The 20361-nt window shown below is 54.3% G+C and overlaps 1 protein-coding gene and 1 pseudogene across 1 annotated transcript; one reads left to right on the plus strand and one right to left on the minus strand.

The window, feature by feature from the left end:
- Positions 1 to 2153: 2153 nt before the first annotated feature.
- LOC148593284 (uncharacterized) lies at positions 2154 to 5436 on the plus strand (annotated as a pseudogene).
- A 2572-nt stretch (positions 5437 to 8008) lies between these two features.
- Positions 8009 to 14447, minus strand: LOC148593285 (maestro heat-like repeat-containing protein family member 7). The gene is made up of 15 exons (XM_088531528.1): positions 14288 to 14447; positions 13357 to 13466; positions 13071 to 13220; positions 12709 to 12863; positions 12383 to 12531; positions 11871 to 12081; positions 11646 to 11783; positions 11074 to 11191; positions 10648 to 10785; positions 10095 to 10271; positions 9309 to 9464; positions 8962 to 9046; positions 8749 to 8874; positions 8473 to 8529; positions 8009 to 8169 (listed from the first exon to the last, which is right to left on the minus strand). The coding sequence occupies exons 2-15, from the start codon at positions 13360 to 13362 to the stop codon at positions 8009 to 8011; spliced, it is 1827 nt and encodes a 608-aa protein (XP_088387654.1). The 5' UTR covers positions 13363 to 13466; positions 14288 to 14447.
- Positions 14448 to 20361: the final 5914 nt, after the last annotated feature.

Here is a 20361-nt window from a genome sequence, read left to right on the forward strand (position 1 = left end):
AGTCCTATCAGTGGCCACCACTGAAAAGAGACCAGCACCGTCCTCTGCACTCCCTCCCTTGAGGTACTTATAGACACTGATTAGATCCCCTTTCAGCCTTCTCTTCTCCAGGCTGAACAGGCCCAGCTCCCTCAGCCTCTCCTCATAGGGCAGATGTTCCAGGCCCCTGATCATCCTTGTGGCCCTGCGCTGGACTCTCTCCAGAAGCTCCACATCCCTCTTGTACTGTGGAGCCCAGAACTGGACACAATACTCCAGATGCGGCCTCACCAGGGCTGAGTAGAGGGGCAGGATCACCTCCCTCGATCTGCTGGAGACACTCTTCTTAATGCACCCCAGGATCCCATTGGACTTCTTGGCCACGAGGGCACACTGCTGCCTCATGGTCAACTTGTCGTCCACCACGACACCCAGGTCTTTCTCCGCAGAGCTGCTCTCCAGAAGGTCGGTCCCCAGCCTGTACTAGTGTCTGGGGTTGTTCCTCCCCAGGTGCAGGACCTTGCACTTGGCCTTGTTGAATCGCATGAGGTTTTTCACTGCCCAGTTGTCCAGTCTGTCCAGGTGCCTCTGGATGGCAGCGCAGCCCTCTGGGGTATCGGCTACTCCTCCCAGTTTCGTGTCATCAGCAAACTTGCTGAGGGAGCACTCTGTGCCTTCATCCAGGTCATTGATGAATAAATTGAACAGGACTGGACCAAGGACTGACCCCTGGGGGACCCCGCTAGCTACAGGCCTCCAACTAGACTCTGCACCGCTGATCACCACTCTCTGGGCCCTGCCATCCAAGTTAACAAAAGAGTGGAGGATGTGCATCCTACGGTCCCGAATCCATATACTCTGTTAAGTACAATGCCACCAGATATGGGATGGTATACGGCTTTAGACTTAAAGGATGCATTTTTTACCATCCCCCTGACGGAACAGAGCCAGGAAATGTTTGCTTTTGAATGGGAAGATCCCGAGAGCGGACACAAGGGTCAGTTAACTTGGACCCGATTACAACTTTATTTATGACTTTATTTAATGAAATACTGCAGGAAGATCAGGAAGATTTGAGTGAATTCAGGAGAGGTGGATGATCTGCTGCTAGAGGCAAGAACGAAAAAGGAAGTGCGAGGAAGTTACGAGGAAGTTGTTGCAAGAATTGAATAAACTAAGATACCGAGTAAGTGCTAAGAAAGCTCAGCTATGTAATCCGGAAGTAACATATCTGGGATATAAGATACGAGATGGTGGGGATGGCTAACCGATGCCATGAAAGAGATTGGATTCAGGAACCCAAATCTCCAAGAGAGGTTCGAGGATTTCTGGGGACGGTGGGATACTGCCGTTTGTGGATACCTAGGTTTGCAGGAAAAGCGAAACCTCTGTATGAGACGAGTCGAGAGAAACCGGATTGGCAGTGGACAGAAGCTATGAGAAAATCTTTTGAGGAACTGAGATTAACCCTGCTAGAGGCCCCTGCACTTGCACTCCCGGACCCAGATATGTGAGCGAAAATGCGGGAGTTGCCAAGGGAGTGTTAACGCAGAATCAAGGCCCTTGGAAAAGGATAGTGGCGTACTTATCAAAAAAAATTAGATCCAGTTGCCACAGGGTGGTCCTCATGTCTTAGAATTATTGCAGCCGTGGTGTTAATGGTTAAGGACGCAGACAAACTCACATTTGGGCAAAAGCTGTATGTAACGGCTCCTCATTACGTAGAGGCATTACTCAAACAGCCGCCTGAAAGATGGATAACAAATGCTAGGCTGACTCATTATCAAGCCTTGCTTTTAAACCCAGGAAGAATTATGTATACGTCCCCAATGACTTTGAATCCAGCCACTCTCCTACCTAACCCAGAGTATGAAACACCTATGCATAATTGTCAGGAAGGAGGTGTTAGCTGAAACTACAACAGTGCGGGAAGATTTGAAGGATGAGCCGATGCAAGGAGGAAAAGTGTGGTTTACAGATGGAAGTAGCTTGGTCGAGGAAGGAAAAAGAAGGGCGGGAGCTGCAGTGGTAAATCAGAACGGAGAAATAGTTTGGAGCCAGCGTTTACCAGACGGCACTTCGGCTCAAAGAGCGGAACTGAAGAACAAAGTGCTGGAGAAGGATATTACGATACAGGAGGAAGAATGTTAATTCCCAAGCGGATGGGACAGAGGATGGCGCAGCAGTTGCATAGTACCACACACTTGGGGGAAAGAAAAATGGGACTGTTAATAGAAAAGTTCAGGTTGAGATTCCAAGATCAGAAGAAAATATTAAGAGAGATAATAGAAGGGTGTCAAGCGTGTCAGGAAATGAAGCCATCAAGGGTCAGAAAGGTACATGAAAGTATAAGGGAAAGGGGTGGTGAACCTGGAAGGCATTGGGAAGTAGATTTTACGGAAATAAAACCAGGTAAATATGGGTATAGATATTTATTGGGATTAGTAGACACATTCTCGGGGTGGGTGGAGGCCACATTCTCGGGGTGGAGTGTTTTTGATTTGTGGGAATAGAGCGTGGCAGGGAATACCTAAGAATGCCTATGGGGGACTGTGTTATTTAGGGCAACTGGCAATGATAGCCCCGTTGTTAACTATGAAGCAGGAACAAAGAAGGCAAAAGCGTTCCCTTGGTTTAACACCGGAATGTAATGATAATGTACAATTAATATCTGTAACTGCGCGGGTTGCCTTAGCTATCTTTGTACCAGGAGCTGCAGCAGGAAACGCGTTAAGAGAACTTTCAAAACTAGCCTGTTGGAGTGAGAAGCAAGCAAATGTGACAACCGAGGTATTGGAACAACTCCTGCTCGACCAGAACAGCCTGTGACATGCACTACTACAGGACAGAGCGGCTATAGACTTCTTGCTCCTTGCGCATGGACATGGATGTGAAGAGTTTGAAGGACTATGTTGTTTTAACCTGTCTGACCATAGCCAATCGATTCAGCAACGATTGCACTGGCTCAAGCAACATACTCAAAAGACAACACGAGAGGAAGGACTGATAGACGAATGGCTAAAGTCGTTGTTTGGGGAACTACCTGGATGGATATCAGGACTGATAAGAGAAGGATTGCGCATATTTGTAATTCTGTTATTACTGTTACTGTGTATCTGTATAATGTGGAAATGTGTAATGGGGGTAATGGAAAAAGCTACAAATCGAGTTAATTCTATGCATATAATGTTCATGCGACAAACTCAGAAGGATCGAGAAAGGATTCTCTGATATTAGCAAAAGAAAAAGGGGGGAATGTAGGGATTAAATAGTTAATGTAGAGTGTACTAATAAGCCAGTCAATACTTAGTCTCAAAGTGCAAGGACTCTTGATAAATGACATGACAGGTGGCTCTGCATGGAGGGGTTGCCTATCTGCAAGGACTCCTGATATATGGCAAGTCAGGATGTTCTGCATGAAGGGGTTGCTTATACAGATGTCCCAGCCAGCAATAAAATATAGATAACATTGACATGAAAGCAGAACAGGAAAACGGGAGGGGGAACATTTTTGGGGTAAGAACAGTACAAAAGAGGGATGACCGAAGCAGTCGGGGTCCGTGGTGTGACCCCTGTGTGGGAAAGCCCGGACCCCAGCTAGCTGGTAATACTTATTATCTTTCTCCTATTATTAAAAAGCACAATATATCGATGGTGTTTGCCTCTTTCTCCGTCGATTCGAAAACCGGACCTAACACTTGCTGAGCGGGAGGTGTGTGAGCACAGAGGTGTGCTCAGCAAGCTGCGCCAAGAGGCCGGCAGGAGCCTGCTCACACTGTGCGTCAGGACTGCTTGGTGCCGGGTGCGAGCGCGGTGCCCGTTGTGGTCCGTGCAGGGCTGCAAGTGGCCTTGCTTGGGAAGCTGCAGCCCTGCTGGCTTGCTGCGCATGGCAAAGGGGCCAAAGGAGGCCCCTGCTCCTTGCAGCTGTGGAAGATCAGGATATGGATGGGTGCCTTTTCTTGTGCCTGAGGGGCCTGAAGAGAGGTCAGTTTGGGCCAAAGCTGCTCTCCTCCTTTCCCCTGGCCTTGGTGGTGCTGCAGGTCCGGTGCTGCTGGTGCTTTGCATCCAAGGCCCAGTGTATCCCTATGTTCCATGCTGCTGGAAGGAGTGAACATCATGCCCCACTCAGGACACTTGTGGTTCCTTCAGGATCTGAGGCTACCCTCCTGGTCTGTCTCCCAAAGCAAGAGCCATGCAGAGATGCGGCAGATCCAGGGCATCTTCTTTGGGGTAAGCTGAAGAGAGGGCTCAAACAGCAAAGCAGGACTGGGGCGAGCATGTGCGTGAGGGCTGGTCCCTGCAGGTGGTCATTGGCCGCAATGAGCCAGGCTGTTGGGCGCACTCGGCTGCTCCCCGTGTGCCGCGCGACTCCCACTGGGCCTGGCAGTGCTGCCTTCCAGCTCATCGGCTGTGGGAGACGGTGCAGCTTGAGATGGAACAGCGCTCTCCCATGACCAGTGTATACTGGTCCTCCCTTCGCTATTCCCATGCAAAACTTACTTCAGGGAGTAACTGGAGATGGCATGGAGTCAGCTGATTACTGGCATCTGCAAGGCCACGAATCCCATAGCTGATGGGATAATCTTGCACGTAATTAGTTAGAATGCTGGCTCATTTAGCAACCGTCTTTGCATGCTTTTTGCAAATAAGCAATTATGTCCAGGGCAGTACAGTATATAAGTTGTATCTGATGCTCAATAAAAGGTCTTTGGTGCATTACACTTGAGTCCATGCACATCATACGCTGCAAATGGAGCCCAATGTGGGGCATGAACAGTCAGGAAGCTCACGCAGTCCAAACCTGTCAGCGCAGCCCAGGAGAACCACAAACGGAGCAGAAAGAGCTGCAGCGTGAACCCATCACCTAATTACAGGTGAGCAGCCTGGGAACCCTGGGAGGTGGAATATCTCAAGAGCAGAAACACAGCCTGGATGTGCTGCAGCACATGATGTGCAAACAGAACTGGGAAGTCTCCAGGAAACACCTAACAAACAACTCTGTTAGAATGGATCCGGGATAAGGTACCTATCTTTCTGAAAGAAGGCCCATTCCAGCAAGAGGTGTGGGAAGAACTTGGAAATTGCCTTAAGGAGGCGATGGCAGATGGTGATGCAGCCACAATAAAACATGTGACCACCTGGTGACAGATTATGCTTAAACTGAAGGCAGCGGGAGCCTCTCCGAGTGATAAGACTGATCAGAAAGAAACGCCACCACGGTGAGCACCACCATATGAGGGGGTGGCTGACCCCCTAAGTGATAATCCGTTTGACCTTGGCCCTGAGGGCCCGGAGGAAGAACAACAGCTTCAAGCGTGGTGGAGACCTGTGACCTTCACCCACGACCTGATCCTCAGCGCAGTCATCACCTACGTACTGACCGTGGCGGATGTCACCATTGAGAAGGTTTACCCCATTGTAGCCCTGGGAATTAACACCAACAAATCTGTGCTCTGAACACCCCCGTCCCCCTCTCTCCTCCATTCCCCAGACCACTGAATGTGGGCAAGTGTGTCTGATAAAAAATGGTAAAAAATGGCAATTGATAGATTTAGAAGCCTGTGTTTTAGTATCGGGGCTGGAGTTCATATGCGAAGATGATGCCCTTAATGCAAGCGATGTTTGCCTTGATACCAAGGAGGGTGTGTGCCACTTTGAGATCAATGCATAGAGTAATAACAAAACTGCATTAGCGTGTGCAGGGAAAGGATGTGTGTGTTTTAGACCAACGTGTAAATACATGCTGATTAATGAAATTTATGACCAGACTGTGTTTAATGACTCTAACACGTGTGCTTGCAATGTAGTTATTGTAGTTATCCTGGTGCTCTTTATTATTACTATTTTATTTCTTCTTCTTCATTATTTTTATTCTTCTTATTTATTTTTATAACTATTATTCTTCCTCTTTATATGCTTTTAATTATTTTCCTTTTTCTATCCGCCCCAAATCCCTGCCGGTCCCCCTGTCCCCTCCGCCCGGACCGTGTTTCCAGGGCGACAATAAAGGCCGTTGCACAACTGCCTCCGGTGTGTCCGTGGCGAGCGCGGGGACGGGGGCCGCCGCCTCCCGGTGCCGCGCGGTTCCGCCCCGGCCCGGCCCGGCATGGAGGGGAGGGGCGCAGCGCGCATGCGCGTGCGCCCCCCCACCCCGGGAGGACTCACTCTGTCCCCCGCCCCGCCCGCGGCTACCGAGAGGGCGCTTGCACAGTGGGCAGGAGCCGCAATCCCCGCCCCCGCGCACGCGCAGTGCCCTTCCGCCATGAGGTGCCCCTGGCTGCGAAAAACGGCCGAAAAAGAGCCAAAAGCACGAGGATAAGGAAAGCTGAGGAGGCCCCGCCAGCGGACAAGGACCCCTGCCGCGGCATTTTGGCGGAAAAGAGCCATTCCGACCTAGTAAAGTGGTGGTGGTGGGGGGGTTCCCCAGCCTATACTGGTGTCTGGGGTTATTCCTCCCCAGGTGCAGGACCTTGCACTTGACCTTGTTGAATTTCATGAGGTTTTTCACCGCCCAGTTGTCCAGTCTGTCCAGGTGCCTCTGGATGGCAGCGCAGCCCTCTGGGGTATCAGCTACTCCTCCCAGTTTGGTATCATCAGCAAACTTGCTGAGGGAGCACTCTGTGCCTTCATCCGGGTCATTGATGAATAAATTGAACAGGACTGGACCAAGGACTGACCCCTGGGGGACCCCGCTAGCTACAGGCCTCCAACTAGACTCTGCACCGCTGATCACCACCCTCTGAGCTCTGCCATCCAGTCAGTTCCTAATCCACCTCACTGTGCACTCATCTATCCCACACTGCGGAGCTTGCCCAGGAGGATGTTGTGAGGGACGGTGTCAGAAATCTTGGTGAAGTCGAGATAGACGACATCTACCACTGTCCCCTCATCTATCCAGGCTTCTGCTCTTGTCCCTGGGGCCTGATACTCTAAAGGGCTGTCCTTGGTACAAACTGAAGCAAAGAAGGCATCCAGCAACTCTGCTTTTTCTGTGTTATTCGTAACCAGGCGCTGGTGAGGCCACACCTTGAATACTGTGTTCAGCTTTGAGCAACAGTGCTCACACACACCAGAACACACTGAGCAACAGCACATACACCAGAGGGGTCATTGAATTCTAAAAAAAAAAAAAAAAACACTCATTAGGAAGCAAAGAAACAAACAAACAAGCCTCAACAGACGGTCTTGGCTCCAGGCAAGCCCTGTGACCTTCCTTGTGCAGTGGGTGGCAGAAGAGAGAATTAATTTTCCCAGCAGTGTCTGACAAGACCTCTTTTCTCCTTACTGTCATTGAGATGGAGGTCAGATGGTGAAAGGTCCCCTTGTGCCCCAGGGGGTAGTGGGACATTTAAGAGAGGGTTGAGCTTCCCTGCAGGACCTTCGTGCTCTGCCCTGGCCCTGTTCCTCCCCTGAGGGCGAAGTGCTCCACACAAAATCTGTGTGGCTCCAGGGACAGCGCAGGGTAGGTGCTGGGGATAGAAATAGAGGTGCCTGCCATTGCCCACCCTGCCCTTCTCTAGGAGAAGATGCAAACCCTGAGGACAGCAGGTGCTTACTCTTGCCCTGGGCTGACTGGAGAGGGCAGGGGAGCCTACAGCTTTTCTCCCTCTTTCCCTTGTGTTTTTGGATCTAGCAGAGCAAGTGGAGCTTTACAGCAAACACCGAATGTGCCAGTCTGCTCTGCACTGTCTGGGGTTACTGGAGGAAAAGGGCACTCGGCCGCACACAGGAAAATGCTGGTTCCTGCAGGGAAGGAGTTTCCCCTCTCACCCTTCTGTCCTCCAAAAAGAAGAAGAGAAAAATAAAACAATAAACCCAGCACTCAACCTGGAGAAAGAGGAAGGCCTTTACTGCTGGAGAGGGCTCTACAAAGGGCTGAAGTGGTGGCACAATCAGAGGACAGGAGGCACTTGAGTTGTGGAGCTCTCCTTTTGCTGCAGGAGGTGCCAGTGGGGATGCAGAGCACTTGCAGGCCTTGGTGTGCAGCACGGTGGCGTTGGCACATTGGGGCCAGCTCTGCCCAGCAGAGTCACCTCCTGGCAGGAGGGTGACGCCTCTCCCACACTCGGCAGAGCCAGCGACCAAACGCTCCGAAGCAGTACCTTTGCCTTGGTGTTGTCAGGAGCAGGATGGTCTGTGCTGCCAGGCTGCGGACTGCGGGTTCAGCGTTGTTTTGCAGAGGCTGGAGGGCTGAGGTAGAAAGGAACAGAGCAGATAAGAGACTCCTGTAGCTGCAGAGAGCCCTGGAATCCCCCCAGAACAGGGCTGCTCCCACCCAGCACTTCCCGCAGTGAGGAGGGAGCACGAGGGAGCAGGGATCAGCTGCAGGTTGCTGGTCAGGAATGCCCTCAGGTGACCCCCAAAGCCCCCTCCTGTCCCCACACAGCAGACAGGGCCTTGGTCGCCTGTGGCAGGGCAGGGAACTGGGGCTCCCTTCCAGGCTCCTCCATCCACCCCGACAGGGCCAGCTGGCATGGCGAAGTTCACACTCACCCTTGCAGATCTCCTGCACCTTCTCCTCCTTCTGCCTCCCTTGCTGCCCGATGAGCCCTAGGCAAACACCGCCCGTCACCCCCGTAGTCCCCAGCACGGCCCTGGCAGCGCAGCTCCCACTGGCCTTGCCAGCCTGGCCACGCGTCCTCCTCCCCTTGGGCAAGGCCGGCCCCAGCACGGCCCCAGCGTGGAGGATGCAGGCAGGCAGCGAGGGCCTCGAGAGCCTCCTCTCAGCCCCTCCGTGTGCCCAGGGATGGCCCTGGCCTCGTGGCTCACCAAGGAACCTCACGGCGGCCTCCCGCACCCACGCCTCCGTGTGCTGCAGGTAGCGCAGGCTGTGCTCAAGGTAGTGCTCCGCTCTGCTTTTGTCCTTGCGCACCTGGAGACAGCACAAGGCCATGGCTTGGCAAGGAGCCCTCCTGGGGAGGCAGCTCTGCCCCTTCTCCCCAGCCTGGGCCCAGGGACTCAGGCGTTGTGCTCGCCAGGTACTTTCCGATCTTCCAGGTCTGGCCAGTTCCTTGAGCCTCTCCCACTGCAGCAGGTGAGCAGCACTGGCGAGGGCTTCCTGAGAGGCCTGCAGAGCCGCAGAGAGTGCGAGATGCCACCACGGCCAGGACAAGACACCCTGTGTCCCCCTCATGTGGGCAGGCCTCGGAGTCTTTCCCAGGCCGTAACAGGAACATGCTGCTTGGGACCAGCTCTGCCCCTCACTGAAGGCAGAGGCAGCTCCTCACGCTGACATGTCTTCCAGGGCACACTTGTCCGCAGCCCATGCCTTAGTGCTCAGACCCGCCCAAGCGATGTCAGCACTGCTTCCCCAAGGGCCTTTCCCGTACCTGGGCCACGCTCTGGATCCGCTCGCTCATGTGGAGGAAGAGCGGGACCAGGCTCCTGTGCACGAGCTCTTTCATGCCCTCTTTCCTGATGCCGGTCGTGGCAGCCAGCAGGTCTTTGAAGAGGAAGATGGAGAGCTCTCGAACTGTGCTGTCCTCCTGCAGAGAGGGAGAAGAGGAGGGGAGACCTCAGCAGTGATCCCAGGAACTGATCATGACAGGAGGCTTTGCCTTTGTGAGGCCTCCTTCTTTCCAGGTGCGACTTTCCCCAGCCCTCCATAGGGGCGAGCTGGGGACAACCTCTGCAGATGCAGCCTGGAGAGGGAGGGTTGTCGGCAGCAGCAGGACAAGGTTCCCTGGGCTCTGGCTCCCTCTGCCTCTACCAGGAATTTCTAGGGCTCCGACAGGGCCCCTGTGCAGAAGAGGCCCACAGGGATGGACAGCCCTGGGGCACGGCCTCTGCCTTGCTCTCCAGCCTGCTCCTGCCTCCTAGCTCATCTCTGCCCAGGCCAGGACAAGCAGCGCAGGGATTCAAGCAGGAGACAGAGCAGCTGAGGCAGAAGGGGGGCCAGGGATCTAGTCCCACAGCCCAGGACGCCAAGGGCAGCACAGGGAATGGGCTGATGAGCAGAGGGCAGAAGGCCTCCTGACAGGCAGCAGGGCCTTTGGTGGGAGCTGCAGATCCACCTGCCCATGGGCACACGTGCAGAGGGACACACAGCACTCATAGCCACGCGAACAGAGCCCCACACCCGCCAGGAGAGTCTCTGGCTCTCCCCCCAGCCTTACATCCTCAAAGTGTGGGAGAAGCTTCTCTGCCAGCCATGGGACAAAGGGGTAGGAGATCTTCTGATCCAGGTGGCTGAAGAAGTTTTGCAGCAACACCAGGCTCTCCATGCGCACGTCCCTTCGATGGTCCTGCAGGCACTCCAGGATGTCTTTAGTCAGGCCCCACATTTTCCTTCTCTGTGCGGAAGACACAAGTGCCTCATGTGAAGCCAGGGCAGGCCCACAAGGGCTCTGGGCTCCGATTCCCCATGAGGGCTGCAGGGCAGGGCAGCCCTGTCCAAGGGGCCCCTGGGCATGCCAGGGCCTCTCCATGGGGGAAGGCTGCTGCCTCCAGGCCAAGAGCCCTTCCCGAGGGCACTGGAGCCGTTGTCCTTGTGCAGCACAGCCAAGGGGCTGCCATGAAAGACTCTGGGCAGAGGAAGGGCAGCGGAGACCGGGGAGCAGCTCCCATCCCTCCTGCTTGGCAGCAAAGGCCAAGGTTCTGGAGGAGCCAGCACCTCCCAGGAAGCCCCAGGCTGCCAGCGTGGCTTCTCCCGGCTGCTGCCCTACTCACCATCTCCGGTCTCTTGCACAGCCTCCGGAGGCCCTGGAACGCCAGGCTGCGCATCTCCAGGCTCGGAGCCTGTGTGTAGTTCAACAGGAGCGTCAAAACGTCCCCGTCCATCTTGGCCACCTCATAGCACTCCAGCAGCTGAAAGGCAGCGCACGGTGAGAGCCTGGCAGAGCTGGCAGGACTACCTGCAGTGGGCAGCCCCACATCCCAGTTCTCCTTCTGGCCAAGGGCACCTGGCCCTCACAAAGATCAGCGGAAAGGAGTTAAGGCCAGGGCCGTTGACCAACATTACCCGAAGAGCTGTTGATCAATGTTAAGGAGCCATTAAGGAGCCATTGACCAACATTACCCCCCGGCATGTGCCCAGTGTGAGCAGAGAGCTTTTGGAGGCCCCTCCGGACAGGCACCGTTCGCCATGAGGCCCACCTCGACATAGAAAGCCATGGCGGGCAGGTGATGGAGCTGGTCCTCTGGGCTCCTCAGCAGGCTGAGCAGCTGTCTGGAGATCCAGCAGCACAGGGGTCTGCACGTGCCCCTCATCACTCTAGCAGGAGGAAGAAGGTGCTGTTGGTCCTGAGCCGAGCAGGCAAACCTGCTCTGAAATGGCTCAGCCCCCTCAGCTATTTCCCAGCGCAGGTCAAGGCAGGCATGGGCAGTGCTCGGCACACCGTGACTGCAGCCAGCGTGTCCCCAGGGCTCTCTGTGAGGGGAGCCCAGGCCCCAGGGGAGGGCACTCCAGGGCTTTGGGAGGGGAGCCCTCTTTCAAGGCATCCGCCCCCAGCACTCCCAACACCAACTGCTCCCCCAGCAGCTCTCAACGCTACGATGGGGCAGGGAGCTGCCATAGCCATTTTGCTGTGTTACTCCCTGCCACAAGCACTGTGGCTGCAGTCCCTTTCTTGGAGAGCTGGAGTTCCCCTCCCTCCCAAGGAAGGACATTTGTGACCCCAAAACCGAGGCCGAGGTGCTGGGGGAGAGCAGGGCGTAAAGGCCTGTACCTGGCCAGCACAACGAGTCCCCTCTGAGGTGACTCTGCCTGCAGCAAGAGCTCCCAGCCGCCGCTCTGCTCGGCAGCCTGTGCCACATCCCGATAGCCAGCACAGCGGAGGAGACCTTGGATGGTCTCCACGGCGCACCTGCATGCGAGCAAAGCCCAGGTCACAGCGGCAGCCTGGCCCTGCCTCCGGGCCCAAGGCACAGCCGGGGCGAGCGGGATGGAGCACCTGACGTGGCTGCTGGCGTGGGACTCATCCCGCTGGCTTTCCCGCTGCAGGGGATGGGTTTCCTGGCGGGTGAACTCGGCTGCAGAGAACAGCTGAAGGAGCAGCGCCAGGAAGAGCGGGCAGAATTCCGCCTCCACCGCCTGCGGGAAGACGGGCTCCTGCACCATGGCACGCAGTGCTCTCATTGCCCGCGGAAAACAAGCAGAGACACCTCTGAGTGCTGAGCAGGGCCTGTCGCAGTGTGGCTGCCCCCAGGGGAAAGGCTCAGCACAGCCTTGGGCCTCAGGAAATGTGACTGGGGGACAGGGTAGGACGGTGATCTCCTGAGCATGGCCAGCCTGGGTGTTGGTGCTCAGAGAGGCCCAAGCAGCTCTTTTCAGCGCTTTGTGCTGGCGCGTGGAGGGCTGGTGCTGGGCATGTTGCATCCATGGGCCCGGGGAGGTCCCTGCAGGGCAGAGGGGCCCAGGGGGGCAGCTGGCAGCCTGGGGCAGAGTGAGGCCTCATCCCGCAACTCACAACCAGGGGAAGGACGCCGGTGTTGTCAGCCTCCCAGCCGGACAGCTCGTGCAGGGGCCACTTCTCCATCCAGCTCAGCAGGTTTTCCAGCATGTCTACCGCAACCTGGGGCTCCATGAGCACCTTCCACATGGTGCTGGCAGCGCTGCAGACCCGGAGGGCTGGGTCAGGGCCCTCCTCGGGCATGGCCGCAGTCTGGACAGGCCCTGCAGGCGCTGCCCCCAGCTACCCCTCCATGCTGGCAGCCCCAAGGTCCCGGGTCTGCACCTTTGGGCCCTTCTCCCCCTGTGCCATGAGCTCTGGAGGCTGACAAGTCCCGTACCTGTTGCAGAGCGGGGAGCAGCACAGCAGGCTCACGGTCACCTTGTCAGGGTAGGAGCGGGCCAGCAGGCAAAGGGTCCTGTTCAGGGTGACCCGCGCCGACGACTCCCTGACGTTCTTGGTGTTCTGGTGCAGGCACTGAACAAACCGTGGCACCTGGCAGAGGTGGTGGGGAGAGGGAGGTCACTACCAGAGAGCAACCACTACCCCAGCTCCCACACACATCCCTGTCCCCGCTCCAGCACTGCCATCGTTCCCTGCTGCCTTCTAAGAGCGTCGGGTGCCCAAGAAGCCTGGCTTGGGCATGGGGACCAATGTGGCAGAAGGCTGGAGCCCCAGGCACACCTGCTGCAGGCTGCTTACATTTTCCAGCATGGACACTACCCCCAGCACAAACATGTTCAGCATGTTTGTGGCCACTGCTGTGCTGTAGGTGCTGCAGTCCCGCATGGCCTCAATGGCGGTGACGATGACGTCTGTCCTCTCGGCCGGATGGAGGTTTTTCAGAAAGAACTGTGGGAGAAAGGAGGTGAGGGAAGAAACATCCCACTGTGGGACATGAAGTGCAAGGCCACTGCTCATTCGCGTTGCCGTTGCTCATCCAAATCTCCTGATGGCCAAGAGTTCCGCTGAGGGAGGCAATCCTCACCAGCATGATCTCACTGATGTTGGTGGTCCACGAGAGGCAGAGAGCATCGTCAGCTTCCCACTCCGTTTGGGACTCTGCAAGCTCGGGATTCTCCTGCAAGAGCTCCCTGCCTGAAGAGGAACAGAAAGACGGAGCAGTGAGGAGGAGCAATGGAGCGCTGGAGACGGCAGACTGGTGGTGTCAGGGAGAAACCAGCCTGGAGGAGAAGAGGGGCTGGCCAGTGCTGTACGGGGTGCCAAGGTCCACCATCATGAGACGGAATAAGCAACACTTCAATGTGAAGCAGGTTCGATTCACTTTACTATTGTCTGCTATGTAGCTTTATACAATTCCAACACCCGTAAACGCAGATATGCGCTAAGCACCAGCACTCCCATTGGTTAGGCTATAATGTCCATGCATAGCTAGCTTGCAGCTGACTGGTGTTCTTCTTGATGCTCTGTTGCTGGGCCTCCCGGACGCTTATCTGGCTATGGCTGGCTTAATTCATTAAAAATTGCTAACAGGCGTTATCTTCTCCGGGTGACCTTGGTTCCCATCGCTTCAGCTCCTCGGTTCTCATCGCTTCGGCTCCTCATATTCTTGCAAAAGCGCTAAGGCCCCAACAACGGGGAGCAGGACTCCCAGGGAGGGTCAGAGCCTATTTCAGGGCAAGACAGAGGGCAACAGCTTTGAAGGGCCCCAAGAGCCTTGTTGGTTTCATTGGACTTTCTGGTGTGCAGCACCGCAGAAGCCCGCGCGTGAGCAGGGCGTGCTGGGCGCTTTCCAGAGCAGGGGTGTCCAGGACAGGCACTAACAGATTGCTCCCTTTCTCCTCCGTCAGCCACAATTCCTGCTCCTTTGTGTCATGGAGCAGAGGGGCCGGGGCAGTGTGCTGCCTTCCCTGGCCTTGCCATGATGTCCCTGTCCCCAGGGTCGCAGCTGCTCTTACGTTTTCATCGCACTACGAATCTGAAGAGGCCATGAAGAGCGTCCAAAGCCCCACGCTTGGTCCCTGCGTCCTCATAGGCACAGCAAAGGATGAGCCTCCCCACCAGCTTTCTCAGGATTGGGAAAGAGATCTTTCCGGAAGAGGAGGAGCTCCCATCAACTCCTCCATGGCAGCTCCAGACCTGGGCAAGAGAGCGGTGCATCTGGGGGGCTGCCACGGGGCATCTATGGAGTAGCTACTGAACAACCAAGGGGCATCCATGGGGGCAAGAGCGCAACCTTGGTGCATCTATGCGGCATCTATGGGGTGTCTATGGGGCAGCCACGAGGCACTGACCCCTCCTCCAGGTGCTGATGCTGGCAGCATAGAGGGCCTGGGGGCGGGGAGGGTCCCGCTGGGGGTTGCCTCCCCACCGTGCTCCCCCTGTTGCCAGTGGTGGCTGAGAAGCACGAATGTCCCCAGTGCCTGGCGGTGATGCCGGCCGGCTTTGTCAGGGAACAACGTTGTCAACGTTGTGCCCCAGCGTTGTCAGAGGGAGCCTGAGCTGGAGAGAGCTCTGGCCTGCAGGGAAGGGGCCAAGGGGCAGTGGGGAGGTACCGGGCTCCTTACCTCCGGCAAGGAATAGATGGCCAGCCACTGGTGAGGCCTCAGCAATTTATGCAGGCTTTGGGCTTAGTGGAAAGAGGGAGTGTTTCTTGGTGGTTGATCCTGGGGTGGACACCTCCCAGCTGTGCTCTCTTCCAAGGGTTCTCCCAGGCCCATCGCACATGCAGCACCAGTACATCAAGGTCCCTTACTTCCTGCAAAGATAGCCCTCAGCTATCCTCTGAGAGCCCTTGGTATCTTCAAACACCTTCCTCCAGCTCTTCCAGCACAGTGGAAGCAAAACAGAGCATCTCCTCATCAACACCAGATCACTCTGCCTTCTACCTGGGTCAGGCCATTCCCAGGGTGCCCCTCATCGATCCCTCAAGTGCATCACAATGCCCGCATGATGCTCCTCTCCAAACCCATGACTGCATCACAAGTGACCTCACTGCCTACAGTCCAGCACTTACAACTCTTCCTGCAGCTCCCTCTGGCCTGCCTCTCTTCTGAGCCTCACACATCTTCATGGCAACATTGCACAAGCCATGTCCTTCCTCTGCCTGACAGGCCTGATAGCCCTCCCACTTAGCTTTACTGGATGCCTGCATGCTTAAGTGTGTGTAGGAGCATCTTTGTGTTGAAGATCAAGGCATCCAGGCACACTTTGGACTTAGTGGCATCAGAGAAATCTTCTTGGTGGTAGCTCAGTGTTGCCTTTGGACTCTGTGCTCAGGTTTTAGTTAGGGCCCTGAGTTTTGACACAGAGCATCAGCTTTGAGTGGGGATGATTGCCCAAGAGGGGCCCAGCACCTCAAGGCAAGCAAAGAAGGCTTAAACTTAACTTCAAGCCCAGAGTAAAGGTTTGAGAAAATGGGCAGACATGGAGACTTCAGCACTGGAGTTGTGATTTGGCCTTAGCAAAAGGAGGAGAGGAAGGAGGCAAGATGGAAGGGCTATGCGCCTAGTCTTTGGGTATGGTCCTCCCAGCCGGATTCTCCCAGGCTGTGTCTGTCTTGGCAGCCTTGGATGCTTTCTGTCATTTATGTGCATCATTACATACATTTGTAGCATCTGACTGTGACACCTGGTCATCCATGCAAGGGTTTGTCAATGTTCACATTTCCGTAAACATGAAAACTTATGTTTATCCACACAACTTTACCAACTGGGAGGGAAAAAAAGTAGCTTATCAGGAAAGACTGTGCAAAGGGCTCCTTTCCAACTCTTTCCTGGTTTTCCATCACTTCCCCTTGCTCTGTCCTATCTCTCCATCACAGTTCACAGGCCATTCTTCTGACCTTGACTAAATGCACATGTGAGAGGTGTTTTGAAGGATCTCTATTTGCTTTGGAGTCCTTGGAGGCTTTTCCTCTGGGGAATCCATGCAGAATATTTTTTTTTCCAAAAAATTTATGGTGATGCTGCTGGAGTTGAGGAAAATAGAAGTGAAAGAAAGTACCTGAGGTCTCAGAATGGTGAAGTCAGAAGATTAAAGTGCAAGGGAAGGGTTTGTAGAGAGGAAGGATAGAGACGACCAACATTAAGAAGGGATTCCAGGAACAGATTTGCCAGCAGTTTTTCCTAGAGTTTTGGTCATAACAGGTTGTTAGAAGTCAATAGTTGCTGTAGTTAGTTGCTAATAGAAGCTGCCAATGAAAATGATGACTTGCTCCCCTAGTTGCCAGTTGCATCGGTTTCCATTACTGGTGGTTTCTGACAATGCCATACACTCAGAAGCATTTATGCTGCCAGATATGCTGCCAGATATACTGCCAGATCTCTGGGAGATGTGTGGGAGGAGTGCCACGGTGTGGTGACAGGGAAAATTTCACTCCCTCTTTTCACTGAGAGTTTACACAGCAGCTCTCTGAAGCTAAGGGAAAGATTCCTGATTTCTCCCAAGGGTTTGAGTTGTGCCCTGTGAAGGAGCAGGAAGAACACTTCAGGCATTTCCATTTTACTGTTTTCCCCTCCCCAACTCCTCCTCTCTCCGTATAGCCTTTTAACATAGGTGGTGCAAAATGTGTTCTGCTCTATCATGTGTGTTAATGTCATGTCCTTCCTCCAGGGAATGTGAGATAAAGGAGTAAGGACAGGACATGAACAAACAGCATATTGTGCCCTGCAGTTCTCTCTGAATGCTCTGCTCCAAGTTATGGCTGTGCAATGAGCAACATTTTTTTTTGAATTAGATTTGACATGGAGAATATAAGAAAGTTTGATTTAAAGTACGTAAGAAGTAGCATATTTCCAGGCAGGATGTGGGCAAGGTTTTTGCCATGCTTTGATCCTTCATAGCTGGGAAGGGGATCCTGTTTTCAGGGAAAAAAAAAAAAAAATTGCCAGCAGACAAGAGCTGCCAGGCTGCACAGGGCTTCACCCTGGGCACCAGCTTTACTTTGCTCTGGAGCTGGAGCAGAATCAGTTTTATAAGCCTAAGCAGGGGTCCTCCAGTTGGGACCTCTCTGAAACTTTCTGGGGATGACCTGGGGAGCAGAAAGCAGCACCACTGTGTCCAGGTCACCTCTGGAAGTGCTGGCTTGGAGACCTTTCCGATATGGTCACTACATGCACAGCCCAGAATGAAGACCTCCCAGGACTTCATTCTGTAGCTGCCTGCTCTCCTGCGTGCTCCTTTCCAGCCCCTCCACTGCTCCCCTGTGCCCCTTGCAGTCTCACCCCCACCAAAGACAGGCTCACACCAACTCAGAAAGACAGTTTATTTGCGCAGGAAAAGGCCATTTGTGTTTTTTGTGGAGGGCTCTGCACAGTTGGTGGCCCTGCAGTTCGTGACTGCAGAGGTTGCCCAGTGCCAACATCCTGTGGGAATCAGGAGAAAGAGGTTGAGCCAGTCAGGGTATTTAGGTGCCCTCTGGGAATCTGATGGTGCATCCTGGCCTCCCAGCCCATCTCCATGGAAGGCTGTTTGAGGCCAGCGCAAGCTCCAAAGCCAACCGTGTGCCCTGGGGCTGGACTCTTTTTACCGTCGAGCCTCTTCCTGCTTCTTCAGTCTCTGACAGTTCAGCTGGATCTTGTCCTTTCAGCTGTCCCAAATCACTTTGTAGGACGCCGTGAGCTGCACATTCAGCTTGGCTTGTGGTAACAGATCTGTGCAAGGGGAGTGACAAAGTCCCTCTGCTGCTCTGGTGGGAGCCTGGTGGCTCCTTCCCTCCCCAGCCCCTGCAGAGGGGCTCTTGCAGGCCGTGCATGGAGCGGACAGATTTGAGGGCCAGCACCTGCACACCATCCTGTTTCAACATGGTCCAAGGACCTGGCTTGACACTGGAACCCCGTGGACACTCACATTTTGGCTGGCTGGCCAGTGGCCAATTATGTTCCGGATGGGCTCGGGATTCGGCAATAATCACACAGAACGAGGTGACTACGTCGAGCATTTATTCAGGTGAAAGCACATAAAAGAAGCAAAGTATGGATAACTACTCACGAGGTGATACCTGCCGACGGGATACTGGACCCAAACATCCTCTTGAGCTGGCAGATCAGAGAGAGAGTTGCTGGCCGGCTCCCGTGGAGACAGCATAGGCCTCAGAGTTAGGAGTTTCTTCTCCCCCCTCTCTCTGCACCATCCTCTCTATGCCCAGTGCATCCTAGCATGTAGGGTCAGTACGACCCAGGAGGCAGGCCGGGGGGCGGACAAACTCCGCCTCGACTTGTGCAGCTCTGCCCCGTGCCGGCTGCACAGGCACGCATACCAGACGGGGGTCCCAGCCCTCAGTTTGAGGGTCCTGCCTTCCTCCTCTTCTTCCTCATTTACGGGTGTTTGGTCTCCAAAGACGGTTTGGAGGACGTCTGTGGTTAAGCTGGCTACAAGCCCAGCCAAGCGGACGCCTTCAACAGGTTTCCGGGCTGGGGCGGGGGGCGGGCGGCCTGCCTGTGGACCGGGCTGAGCAGTTGCCTTATCGCTTAGCCTAGGCAGGCAAACATCCTTTTTACTCAAGGTCTGCCCTCTGATTCCCAAAAGAGATTGTTGTGACTCTACAGATCACAGAAATTTTCATCTCCAGTAAATGCCACCCCATGATCTGTAGAGATCATAAACAATCATAAAGATTCCCTCCTCCTATACATACCACCCCACAATCTGTAGAGGTCAATCTATTGCTGGTCTCTTTTCAGTGGTGGCCACTGACAGAACTAGAGGAAATGGCCACAAACTGGAGCACCAAAAGTTCCACAGGAACTTAAGGAAAAATGTCTTAACAGTGAGGGTGACAGAGCACTGGAACAGGCTGCCCAGAGAGGTTGTGGAGTCTCCTTCTCTGGAGATCTTCAAAACCCGCTTGGACACAGTCCTGTGCCATGTGCTTTAGGTGACCCTGCGTGTGCAGGGGGTTGGACTAGATGACCTCTAGAGGTCCCTTCCAACCCTAAGCATTCTATGATTCTATGATTCTATTGTAGCTAAGCACCCGAACAGATAACGTTTTCATAGCAGTCTCAACCATGCCTCGTGTCAGCATCATTATGCAAGAGATACAGCATATGATAATATTGCAAATAGGAATAACAGCGCTAATAACAGTTTCTGTAGCTATGGCCAACCCCACGTCCATCGTCTGAATGGAGTCCAGTCACCATCCACTCTCAATGGATGAGTTAGATCCTGTAACGTCTGGACTTGGGCATGCATGGACGTGGTGTGGTCACTTAGAGTCAGGCAGCACATGCCCCCTGCCTCCTCACACCTGTGGCCATGCATAAGCATAAGCATAGCCATCACAGCAAGGTTGCGTGGCGAACCGAGTCTACATCTACCAACAATGATGGCAGAGCTGTCATTGTAGCATTGCAGGATTTTGCTAGCCAGCATCCCAGTCTGCGTAGTGTGGTCAATGCTTGCGCAACAGCGATCCCTGGAGCCCGTGCCTTCAAGCAATGACGTTCCTGCATCTCTCTCTCTCTTTTTTTTTTTTTTTTTTTTTTTTGAACATGGTCTGTAAAGTGGTAAATCGCCCTACTGTGCAGGGTGGCGTAAACAGTCCAGTGGTCCTACGTGCAGCAGAGTTAGCATAAGCAGGCAAGTTCTGTGTACTTAGTCACAAGTTAATTACGCTAGCTGTCACTCATGCCAGCAGCAGGCCACTTGGCCTACGTTCGCCTCCTAGATGGCCCTCAGAGAGAGAGGTGGCCGTCACTCACATCAAGGTCTGGCATGGCATGTGTCCCCGCCACTCAACACCTAATGGGTTGCAGCCAACAGCGGAGCTCGAGGTTCTTCTTGGTGGCAAACACAGAGGCCAACCCAGTCTTGCTCTTGACTGTGGTAGGAGGCGCTTAGACTTCAGCTGGTCATCAAGGTAGTGTCTCACTTGCCTCATGCAGTAGCAAGCCGCTATTATGGCGGCACACACACAGATTCTCATTAAACATGGGTAACAACTACATTGTGAGCATACGTATTAGAGTCATTGAACAGAGTCTGATTACAACTTTCATTACTGAGCACATATTTACAAGTTGTTCTG

The sequence above is a fragment of the Tinamus guttatus genome, unplaced genomic scaffold (assembly GCF_059628265.1).
Source record: "Tinamus guttatus ecotype Peru unplaced genomic scaffold, ASM5962826v1 Tinamus_guttatus_pri_ptg000423l, whole genome shotgun sequence".
NCBI classification, from domain to species: Eukaryota; Metazoa; Chordata; class Aves; order Tinamiformes; family Tinamidae; genus Tinamus; species Tinamus guttatus.